We start from the raw sequence: 12,575 nt of genomic DNA on the forward strand, positions 1-12,575 counted from the left end.
TATATTTTTAAAATTTTAATCTTGACTCTAATAATAGCAGATAAATTTTTTTGGTTAAATTTAATTATTAGTCCTCAATTACGTGTATGACTATAGATTTAGTCTAGAATCATTCAAAGTCCTTATACTTTTTGAATTTAAAAATTTTAATCTTGACGTAAATGACAATTGTCAATCCATTAATTGGATTTTTAGTTAGTAATATGTGAAATAATAAGTTGACATGGTATTACAATATGATAATATATTTGCCGCATTTAACTTACTGAATTTATCAGTTATCATTTGGTGAGAATTGAAATTTTAAAATTTTAAAAGATAAAAAAACGAAAAATAACCAAATTAAAATATCATGATTAAATTCACAAATAAAGTACTAATAGCACAACTTAACCGATATAATTACATTGCAATGTCCCTCCCAAAAGATCTTACAAAAGGATAGGTAAGTAATTTCATTCCCCCTCAGACATGTAGAAATGTTTGTTAGGACTTTATTTGTACACAATTTAGAGAAAGTGAAGAGTTGGACAATGCTAAAACTTCTCATAATTCATTGAAGAGGTTGGTTGATTCCCTCCATGAACTACAGTGAAGCTCAGCCCTTTATTTTATTTTATATTTTTTGGAAGGCCCACAACTTTGAACATATGAAACTCATCACGAAAAAGATGGAAAATTATGAATCATTACCATCAACCATTGAATTTAATCAACTTTTGGGTGTTTGTGGTTTCAGATTTTCAAGGAAAAAAAACTATAGCTTTCTTCAGTTATGTAATGGAATTCCTCGCCAATTCTATCTTAATCTAAGCTATCCAAGTTCCAAAGACTAAAGCTTTTCTGAAGCGGTGATTCCTGTTTGATTCTCCCAAAATATGTAAGTATTCAGTGCACCTTTTATACACAATCCATATGGAATTTACCACTATACTATAGTATATAAGATGATGTTAGGATGCAGAAATGTAAAGATTCAGAATAGTAGTACCTGAAGAAGTGAAAGTTCTTTAATGGCGAAGAAGAAGAGCTGGTTCAATCTAGTGAAGAGGTTCTTTCTCTTTGAGACACTTATAAATGCACAAAAGGTAACTCCCCCCCCCCTTTTGTTTTCGCTGTTCTTGTATGGATGAATGGCTGTCATGGATGTTAATATGTTATATATATCTGTCGGTAGGATAACAGAAGGAAATGGATGTTTGGAAGGTTTAGGACCAAAAGGTTAGCATCCATTAAAGCTCCATCACCACCAAGAGACAGCATAAAATATGAAACAGAGGAAGACCAGAAGAAACATGCCTTAACAGTGGCAATTGCCGCAGTGGCTGCTGCTGAAGCAGCTGTTGCAGCTGCTCAGGTTGCAGCCGAGGTTGTTCGCCTCACAGGCGCTGATGCCCCTAAAGCTAAAGAAGAACAAACCATTGATGTTAAACCTGATTGTTCTTCATCTAGTGAGCTTGACAACCAGTTCCAACAACTTGCTGCTGTAAAAATCCAGGCTTCTTTTCGGGGTTACCTTGTAAGTTCTCTTTCTTTCATCATTACTGAACACATTCTTGGGAACAAGAATTTTGAAGTTATGGTGTGGAGAAAATTGTAGGCAAGAAAAGCTTTGAGAGCATTGAAAGGGATAGTGAGGCTTCAAGCAATTATTCGAGGCCGAGTTGTGAGACGACAAGCATTGACTGCTTTAAAATGCTTGCAATCAATTGTAAACATTCAGTCTCAAGTTTGTGCAAGGAGATTCCAAATGGTAGAAGGCACTTGGCAACAACATGATGAGAACAAAGAGTTGATAACTTTGAAAGATAAGATTCTTAAGGTATGTCTGTCCATTGTCACTATAAACAACAGTCAAACAGTCATCTCTTGTAACAATCAATCCTTCTGGTTTCAAAACATTATAGGTGGATACCAACAGTCAAACAAGATGGGACAATTGTAATGGAAGATTGAAGTACTGGTTAGACCAATGGGTAGATACTAAAAGTAAAGATGTTGAAGTCGAAGATATAGACTCGGTTTGGACTTCGAACCGCAAGCCTACGAGGCTCAAGACTTTTTCGAGACAGTATCATTGTGATGCAGAAGGGGTGGATTCTCCGGTACGGGTTCAACGACGACGATCATTTCATGGAAAGCAGAGTTCTTTAGGAGAAGATAGTTCTTTTATTACATCTCCTGTAGTTCCAACTTACATGGCTGCAACACAATCTACTAAAGCAAAGGTAAGATCAATGAGTTCACCAAAGCTAAGGCCAGGAACTTGTGATACTCAATCCGAAAGCTATTCACCATATAAGAACAAGTTGTGTCTTATATCTTCTGTTACAAGCAAGCCTAACGCTTATGAGCAGAGATCCCCAACACTAAAGGGTATAAAGTCAAAGCAAACCTTGAAGGATCTTAGCTTTGACTCTGAATGTTCATTGCCTAATTGGGTGCAAAAAAGCACCTTCAAATGATGACCATTGTGATGTTTTAGGTCCCTTGATAGCAAGTCTTTGTTATTGTGTTTGTGTGAGGTTGTTGATGCTGTTTTGTGCTTAAACAATTGAATGAATCAAGTTTTGTGTATGACATACTATTAAGAAAGCCACAATAAAAACAGAAATGTTATGAGACTATCCAAAGATAACATCACTTGGGTAATGGTTAGAAAATTAAATGACTAAACTAGAGTGGTAGTCACCATATTATTAGTATTTTTTTTTTGTCATCTAATTATAAAAAGCTATAAAATAGTCAATCAAATATTCGATTAGTTCTTTTTTGGTCACAGAGCTTAACAGAAATATAATTTGACAACTTTTAAAATTGGCATGATAGAAACTTTAATCCTTAATATTTACATATTGTATCAATTTAGTATCCCTCGACATTTACACATTGTGTAATTTGGTCTTTTTGAAATTTTTATTTTTCTTTGTGACATTGAGGAGTTAATTTTAAAAGAATTAGAAAAAATAAAAATTATTATCTTGAATTTTTGGGTGTTTTTAATTTTAGTATATTTTCTATCAAATTTAACTAATAAATTTGTTTTTTTAGTTGATGAAAAGGTCGCAAAGAAAAGTAAAACCAAATTACATAATGTGTAAATATTAGGGTTAAAATTTTTAGAATTAAAACTAAATTAACGCAAAATATAAATGTTGAAGGTTAAAGTTTTTATTATGCTAAATTTAAAAGCTATCATATCATCTTTATGTTATTTAAAAGTTAGTGACAAAAAAATAAAATTAAATATTTAAATAAATACTTTATAATTTTTTATAGTTAGATGAATAAATTAATAGTTAAGTTGTAATTTACTCAAATTAAATTTATTGAGATAATATCCCAAAACTTCTAATGAGTTTTGATAAATTTTGATTGAGATACAAAATTTGGAACGGGCTTAATTCCATGGAAGTATATAAAAGGGCCCATGGCATAATTGGACCTATAAAGTAAAAGTCGAAAGAGTATGGGCTACACTTTGATTTTAATACAAATGGTTTGACTAAAGCCTAAAATAATGGGCCTCTGATGAAGCCAATAGGTGTTTTCAGTTTCAAACAAAACAAGTTTGGTTTCCAAGAGACACAAGTAAAGGTGAAATATTATGGAGTTCATTCTACTAATAATTATATTACATTTTACCGTCTTTATTTAAACAAAATGACTAAATGGGTATTTGTACGTTAGATTAAAGGTAAACTGATCTTTTGTGTTAAATTATTTTTATCTATTTTTACTGTTAAAAACTAGCGTAGTTAACAAAATAACAAGACATGCTACGCGTACCTTATGTTGGCGTGCATGGACTAATTTTTAACAGTAAATTTGATTAAATTTTTAATAAAATGATCAGTTTACACTTTGATCTAATGTACATAAATAAATTTCCTATTTTTTTAATAAATGGGACAAAATGTAATCAGACTCGTAGTTAACCTTTTGTACTTTTACTCGCAAACAAATAAATAGGAAAAAAGAAAAGTTAAAATATTCTCCAAATCTATTCACTTTTCAAACATTTAGAATGTAGTCATTTTTATTTCAAAATTATGGAATTTTAGAAATTGAAGGAGGTTTTTAGGCAATGGCAATGACAAAAGAGATGGGGAAAAAAATCTTGGACTTACTTGATTGTAGAAGATATTGTTGTTTCTCCACTTCCTTTTTTATATATGTAGTGTGTTAAATGATAGGCAGTGTGAAGTTAGTCAAAGATTGGATTTTACTATTCATTTGTCTGTTAAGAAAGCTACAAAACGCATGTAATTGGAATATAATAGGGTACAGATTGTGTGTATATTTCAAAAATCAATAATTTTCAAACTGCACTAGTTGCTTTCATTAATAAGAAAATGTCGACCACCATGCCATAGCCATTGCATGGATTAATGGCCTTTCGTCATTGGATGTGGTTGGAGCTCATGGATTTCCTTTGGGCGATTGTTATCTTAGGTGTATTTATTATTAAATGAGTCAATTTAATCCCTGTATTATTAGAAATAATTAAATTAAATTAAATTGGAATAAAGTTAGTATTTACTATTTAAAATTGATATTTTTACTAATAAATAGACTAATTTAATCGAATCTCTATAATATAGGGACCTCCTAAGAATTTAACCATTACCTTTGCCAACCAAAATTCTCATCCGTCCTTTCTAGTCCTAGTCCTACAAGTTGTATAAGTGTTTGCTTCAAACCACAATGTCCAAATTCAAACTTGTGGGAATCCTTCTCAAATAATAAAAAAGACTTAATTTGCTCTTTTGGGTCCTAGAAAATGACAAACAAGATGGTTTGAAACATATATTAATTTAGGAGGATAAGTTTTTCGGGGGGGTACATGGAAGATATGTTTTTTAATTATGTATAGAGTGAAATGATGTTCAAAGGGTCTGCCAGAGCCAAGCCAATGCTTGGTCACTAGCTCAGCCTTTGTTATGTTTGTGTGTTGGGTGTGTATATTCAGTTGATATATATCTAGCTGAAAAACCACTGTAGTAGATAGCTAGACCGCATGCCTTGGATGCTTAAGAACAAATTAACAAGTGATTTGATGATCCGAAAAGTTGTTATATTGAATTATGTATCATATTTTAAAGTAAATTTTAGATTACAGAAACCTTGAATGTTAGAAAATGCTAACTTTGCATATTTTAAAGTGATATAAGAATAACATTGGTAGGAGGAAGACAGCCAACCAAACATTCCCATCACCTAATTCTCAATTAATTAAAAGTTAAATATGACCAATTATGAAAGTAATTTGACATGTATATAAATCTTTGCAGCTGCATGTGACATGTTAACCAAAGCGACAAAAATGCATAATCCCGAATTATGTCTCTAATCATTGTTTTGTTCCCCCTTCCTGTTTGGGTCAAACGGAGTTAAAACATTACATAAAAAATAAAGTTGATTAAACAGCTTGTGTTGTTATTCGAAAACTAATTACATGGTTGTAATTACAGTTGTATACATCGATTTTAACATTAAATAACCCTTAATGAAGCAGCAGCAGCTTTATGTGATGGATTGGAATAGAATCAAGGTTACAAGTAGACCTCAAAACGCATCGAGACTATGACTGTGAGCTTAACTCCTATTGCTTTCTAAGGCTTCAAAAGGTATTGGATAATAGCAATTACTTTAATTTGAGCACAACAAACCTAGCTACCTAACGCAATATATATACATGGATTTCATCACTACTTGAATGGATCGTGGGCTAAGTTTGTTACAACTTAGAAGGTAGAATCTCCATCAGTGTGAACACGGCTGTTATTGGAAGGACAAAGGAATTGATGTGGGGGCTTTACATAGATCAATATTGCAATATATTAACAATCGACAGAACAAAAAGAAAAAGAACAAAAGAAAAGAGCTAATATAAAATACTTAAAACCCAACCACAAATTTCATCATTTAAATCATTGCCTATTGATGAAAAGAAAAAAAGTTTTGCTGCAAAAACTATGTAGATCATGATCATAGGCTAATCAGCTAGCTAGCTGTATATGTTTATTGAATTGCTGGACAGTTCATGGCCTCCTCACTTATCCCTAACATAGAGAGAAATTGCTCATCAAATTAATAGTAAAAGTTGTATAATATGATCTCTCTTTTTTGGCTTCAAAACCAAGTGTTTTACAGATCAATCTTTTTTGGTTTGTTCGTTAATTGATGGGGTAAACCAAATCAAACACAAAATCTGGTCCTGCATATGCGAGAATTCTGGCACTGCAGATTTGTCCCATGCAACTGCATGTATATATATGGAAAACAGCATAAACATGCATATACAACAGTAGGAGTAATGAGACAACTGGCTACGTACATGCAGACAAAACATATATAGACATAATTGTGGAACAGGGAAAATCCTGTGCAAACTTTACCTGATTATATTTCCTTCATGCTCTTCAATGGCCCCTCCAGTGGTCACTCAATGAGATGCGTTTTTTTTGTTTGTCGATAAAACTAAACAATAATGAAACAGATTTTTGTCCTGGTCCAGCCTACAGATGAGGCACTTAACAGTAATATTTATCTAATTAATGATGGATCGTAATAATAAGTTTGAGAATTACATTAACAAAATCAAGTAAGTATAGGTATAGGTGGCTATAGGTAATCACGACAAGTTTGAATATTGTAGGAAAAATATATGTATATTAAGCTTTAAATATGAACCTCTCAGTCTCAGCCATAAGGGATGAGATTGGGGATTAGCTAGGTAGAGACAAGGAGACATTGATTAAAGTGGAATAAAAAGTGGGATGGGGAAACATGATAAGCATAATTATTCATTAATTATCTCACATAAGGTTTTGAGCATCCTAAATGGAATTTCTGCCCTACCAACTCTCATTTAACTACATTCTTTACTCCCTAAAGTCATATATGAGTATTTGAGGGTGACGACCACAAATTACTACGTGGCAATCTCAGCTGCCGCATCCGCCCTAATGGCACCGCCACCCCCCTACTTGTCCAAACATCATTCGCCACCCCTCAATCTGGGGTTAGCCAATGGAATGGTGGAGCGGACACTGACGTGGCTGTAATCTTGTAAAGGGTTTTTGACTGATAGATGGGAGCCACCTTTGCAGTCCCATGATCGATATTAAGGCTTTAATTAGGCTTTAATTATGGGGCTTTGTATTCCACAAATGTAGCATCTTACGGACAAGATATGCCCCAAGTACCTACGCTCGGGGGGCTACCAACATACGTCTAAGTTCTAGTTTGCCTATATTTCTCTTTCTACAAAACATATATATTTGTAATATATATATATATATATGAGATTATACAGAGGTATATTTGTTGCATGTACATAGTTCACACTCGTAATAAAGGTAGAGGATATGTGGTAAAAAGTACCATGGAGGCCTCTATGTTAGGAGTTAGATTGTATTTTGTCCCATTTATTAAAAAAATAGGTAAATTAGTCCTTATAAGTTAATTCAAAGAGCATATTGGTCCTTTCCATTAAGAGTTTCATCCATTTGTATTGTTAAAAATTGATATGACTAATAAAATAACTAAACAATGATATGTGGCATGCTACGTGTTCATCATGCTGGCATACAAAAACCAGTTTTTAATCATAAAAATTTTAACAGAAGGACCAATTTGTTATTTGATTTAATGTATAAAGACTAATTTGTCTATTTTTGAATAAAAAGGAAAAAATGTAATCCTACTTCTAGTACAAAGATCTCCATGATACTTTTACCATCTCTTTCTAGAAAACATATGCATATGTATTAGAGAATAGAAAAAGGTATATTTGTTGCATGTATATAGTTCACACTATACGTAACAAAGGTAGAGGATAAGTGAGTGGATTTCATAATATATTATTAATGAATTCAGACACCTAGAGTACTCCTAAACTTGTAATTCTTCGGACAGTTGTTGAATTCAAGGGTATATACTTTTAATTAGGTTGTGATATGTCAGAAAAGAGCAAATTTCTGGCTTTTAATCCTTGTTAATCATGTCACTTTTGTTGTCTAGGTCTTCTTTTTCCTTTCTTCCTTGGCCTACTCAATTAGGTCCTATTCACTTTTTTTTTCCTCTGCTTTTGTGATGGAGATTTCTAAGTTTTTTTTTTTTTACTTAATGCAACTTCTAGGAATAGAAAGTATGATCTACACAATATAGAAGATTTTCCTCGTAGAATATCTCACATTGGATAGGTGTTTTAAATACCAAATAACTTAGATTAGGATATACACTAATTAAAACTAGAAAAAAAATATTTGTTGTTTAATTATTCAATCTTTCAAGAACTCAAGAAATCATAAACTTCCCCCTGAACTTGATTTCGGAAGAGGAAATAAAAGATTAAATTATGCTATTAGTTTTCATACTTTTCGAGTTGGTCAATTTTAATTTATATAGTTTTTGAATTTTCAAATTTTAGTCCTGACTTAAACAGTGGCATTTAAATTCGTTTGGTTAAATTTAATTACCGGTTCAGTACTATGCATACAATTGTAGATTTGGTCCATATTTTTCAATATGAATTTTGGTCTATAATTTAAGAATTATCGTTTGGTAAGAACTGAAATTTTAAACGTTGAAAAATACAAGGACTAAAAAAACCAAATTAAAGTATAGGGACTAAATCCACTACTTTTACAAAGTAAAAGGACTAATAGCAGAATTTAATCAAGATAAAAAAACAAGTTTTTAATAAGTTCAAGTAGGTAGTTAGCTATTTAGGTTTAAAATTAACCGAAAATTTAAACACAAATCTTTATTCACTTCACTTGTAATTCAAGATATCCTGATGAAACTAGTCTATAATGAGTATATGCAGGTGACTGATGAGTCTAAATGGAAGAGACAAATTAGTTCGGAATGTGATCGATGGTATATAGAATGTTCCATGCATTATATATGTATAGTTGAGAAAGAGAGAGAGAAGGAGAAAGAAAATCTAAGGGGATTAGGAAGGGAGTATGAGAAAGGGAGTCCATAATTATTTCAGCTAGCTTTTGAAGATCTTCTCCCTACAATCTAGAGACTATAGATAGCTAACTGTTTGATATTTCATCACTATTGTAATGAGTTCAAACTCCCAAACTGTCTTGTCTTCTGACTTGTGTTTCTCTTCTGTTGCATTCAGGCAAGTTGTATTTTCTGGTCTCAACTATAAAATCAAAATTCAGAATTTTAATTTTGGTACCAAATTTGAATCCTCATAATCATTGGGATTGAGAATATAATACACGTAACATAGTTTACATACAGCAAAGGGGAGAAGCAATAATTGCGGTACTGACCACTGTAACGAAGTCTAATCCCAGAGAATCATTTAAACTTGTCCAGTTGCTGGACAATTAAGGCATAGGTAGAATACATGTCTTTGCATTGCATAACTCTTTACCTCTCCATCACCATGACAGTCCAAAAGGGTCCCAACCTCACCAATCATACACCTTCAACCATAAAGCACATAAAAAGCATTTGAGTATCACGTGTCCCAGGGACCCCTTTGCTACCCCACCCTACCCCGGCAGTCCCTCTCATCCATATCCCAGAATAGATACGTGATGTCTACATTCCGACACTGACGGATACAAGGAGAGTATGCATCAGAGGCCATGGCATGGCATGGCATGGCATGACATGACATAATACGCATTCAGCTTCAAAGCAGAGAGCCATTGCATCTTATTCTAAAAGGGGGGGGAGGGGAACAAGAATATCCTTAAACATAGAGTTAAAATCTGAAAATTTTGCAACTCATTTTGTCTTTTTGGTGAAAAAAAAAAAAAGAGAGGTGAGATTGTGGTTTCAAACTGTTGAAGAAAGTGCAAAGATTTGTGGAAATCTTTTCTTTATGGTGACCCTGGCTGGTCTTATAAACACAAGACCCCAAAAAAGAAGTGAAAGACAATCCTAAAAATCTCTAACACCCCCTCACTTCTTCTCTTCCTTGCCTCTCCTAACCAATAGGAGAACATGCTTGTTAGCTTTCCCGGACAAAACAACATGCTTGTCTTAAGAAGCTTCATGATCTTGTTCTTCAGCTGCATAACCATTAAAATCAACCTCTGTTTTCCAAGTATTCCTTCTTCACTAAAAACACTTTCCATTGATGGACATTTCGATTTTGAACAAGTCGAGCATGCAGCTAAAGATTTTGGTAATAGATACAGTTACCTCCCTTTAGCTGTTTTATACCCGAAGTCAGTTTCCGACGTTGCTACCACAGTGAATCATGTTTGGCAGATTGGTGGCGGTTCAGAACTAAAAGTAGCAGCTAGAGGGCATGGTCACTCACTCCAGGGACAAGCACAAGCTCACCGAGGTGTTGTGATCAACATGGAATCACTCCAAGGCCTTAAAATGCAGGTTCACACTGGGAACTTCCCTTATGTGGATGTATCAGGTGGTGAGTTATGGATAAATATACTGCGTCAAAGCCTGAAACATGGGTTAGCACCAAAATCTTGGACAGATTACCTACATTTAACAGTTGGTGGCACTTTGTCCAATGCTGGGATCAGTGGACAAGCATTTCGGCATGGACCGCAGATCAGTAATGTTTACCAACTGGAAGTTGTAACAGGTTAATTCAGCCTCTATGAGATACATACATACATGCACACATACAGTATATATACTGACTGAAGATTGTCTCTACTTGAACATAGGGAAAGGAGAAGTGGTGAATTGCTCTGAGAAACAGAACAGTGATCTGTTTTACAGCGTCCTTGGAGGATTGGGTCAGTTTGGCATCATAACAAGGGCGAGAATATCACTTGAACCAGCACCCGAAATGGTAAGAATGGAAATTATATAGTTAGAAGACTATTTCAAATTAGTTGACTAATAATTCTGATTGTTGAACAGGTCAAATGGATTAGGATGGTGTATACAGATTTTGCGACATTTACTAGGGACCAAGAGAAGTTAATATCAGGACAAAGCACATTTGATTATGTTGAAGGATTTGTGATAATAAACAGGACTGGTTTATTGAATAACTGGAGATCATCATTCAATCCACAAGATCCTCTACAAGCTAGCCAATTCAAGTCTGATGGAAGGACGCTCTTTTGTCTTGAATTAGCAAAGTACTTTAACCATGAAGATATGGTACTAGTAAATCAGGTGAGTCACTCTTTGATTATTAATGGATCATCAAATGGAAACAATGGAACTGATAAAAAGGGCATTGATGTATTGCAGGAAATAAAGACATCATTATCTCAGTTAAACCATATTCCATCCACACTGTTTATATCAGAAGTTCCATACATGGAGTTTTTAGACAGGGTTCACATTTCTGAGATCAAACTCCGGTCGAGAGGATTGTGGGAAGTTCCACATCCATGGCTTAATCTATTCATCCCAAAAAGTAAAATCCATAGTTTTGCTCAAGAGGTTTTTGGCAATATCCTTACAGATACAAGCAGTGGCCCCATTCTTATCTACCCTGTTAACAAATCGAAGTAAATAATTTCAAGCAAATAATAATGAATAAATGAATTTTCATGATTTCATTTGATTGATGGATTGTTAAATGTTGATTGCAGATGGGACAATAGAACATCTGTTGTGATACCAGAAGAAGATGTTTTCTATTTAGTGGCATTCCTTTCGTCTGCGGTACCTTCTTCAACAGGAAATGATGGATTAGAGCAGATATTAATTCGAAACAAAAGGATTTTAGACTACTGTGAGATAGCTGGCCTTGGTGTAAAGCAATACCTGCCCCACTTTTCAACACAAGGAGAATGGAAATCCCATTTTGGCCCACATTGGGAAGCTTTCATTAGGAGAAAATCCACTTATGACCCCTCGGCTATACTAGCTCCGGGCCAAAGAATATTTCAAAAGCCAATAGCTTACTCATGATAAACATCATCTTATTATATCTAAAAGGAAAAACAAGAGGAAAAAAGGAGCTTTTGCAGCATGCAGGCAAATGTGCTGCAAATTCATACTGAGGAAGCTTAAGACTAGTACAACTCTTTTTTTTTCTGCCAAAAAGGTTAAACCTATCATATTTTAATTATTGACTACAATTGTATACCAGTGCCTTAACGAGGGGATGTAAATACTGAACTTGCCAGATAAAGGCTAATTCTTTTCTCTACAAATTGCTAAACTTAGCAGAGAAACATTGGTTACCTGTTGCTGCTGCATCTAACTTGTTGCAAATGGCACCGATCTAAACTTTGATGAATGGCATAAAGACAGTGAAAAGTTGTTACTTAAATTATTGAGTATTAATTATGGCAGAAAGCAATTGACAGCTAAACCAGCATAAGCCTACAGCCTTTCTTCCCTCTGAGTTGCTATGGTCTGTTGCATTCTTTCTTGTCCTTTTATCTTCTATGCCAAGCTCCATAGCATTTTGAGCATGTCCTGTCTAAAGATAAATATCTGTTTTCCTACTTAACACTTTCTCATAGAGTATTCTAAACTAACAAGGATCTATCTTGAAATCTATTCATTTGACCTGCATGGTCTTCACTACTAGGAAAACTTGATTATTATGGCTTTCTTTATATAATAATAGTCAACTATGCATTATGATTCTA

At 33.8% G+C, this 12,575-nt stretch overlaps 2 protein-coding genes across 3 annotated transcripts; both read left to right on the top strand.

Annotated features, from left to right (window-relative positions):
* The first annotated feature begins 389 nt into the window (after positions 1-389).
* On the top strand, positions 390-2,577 carry LOC107931750 (protein IQ-DOMAIN 14). Of its 2 annotated transcripts, none has more exons than XM_016863679.2 (6): positions 390-564; positions 740-880; positions 965-1,088; positions 1,178-1,519; positions 1,601-1,822; positions 1,908-2,577. In XM_016863679.2, exons 3-6 carry the CDS (start codon positions 1,014-1,016, stop codon positions 2,463-2,465), a joined length of 1,197 nt encoding a protein of 398 aa, XP_016719168.1. In that variant the 5' UTR covers positions 390-564; positions 740-880; positions 965-1,013; the 3' UTR covers positions 2,466-2,577. The 2 variants fall into 2 exon arrangements, with proteins under 2 accessions (XP_016719168.1, XP_016719169.1); XM_016863680.2 differs by having other exon boundaries at positions 435-564; positions 958-1,088.
* A 7,130-nt stretch (positions 2,578-9,707) lies between these two features.
* Positions 9,708-12,158, top strand: LOC107931753 (cytokinin dehydrogenase 6). Its single transcript, XM_016863683.2, has 5 exons — positions 9,708-10,594; positions 10,680-10,807; positions 10,879-11,139; positions 11,218-11,480; positions 11,565-12,158. The coding sequence occupies exons 1-5, from the start codon at positions 9,985-9,987 to the stop codon at positions 11,884-11,886; spliced, it is 1,584 nt and encodes a 527-aa protein (XP_016719172.2). The 5' UTR covers positions 9,708-9,984; the 3' UTR covers positions 11,887-12,158.
* The last annotated feature ends 417 nt before the right edge of the window (positions 12,159-12,575 follow it).

Source organism: Gossypium hirsutum, chromosome D10 (genome assembly GCF_007990345.1).
Source record: "Gossypium hirsutum isolate 1008001.06 chromosome D10, Gossypium_hirsutum_v2.1, whole genome shotgun sequence".
Taxonomy (NCBI): domain Eukaryota; kingdom Viridiplantae; phylum Streptophyta; class Magnoliopsida; order Malvales; family Malvaceae; genus Gossypium; species Gossypium hirsutum.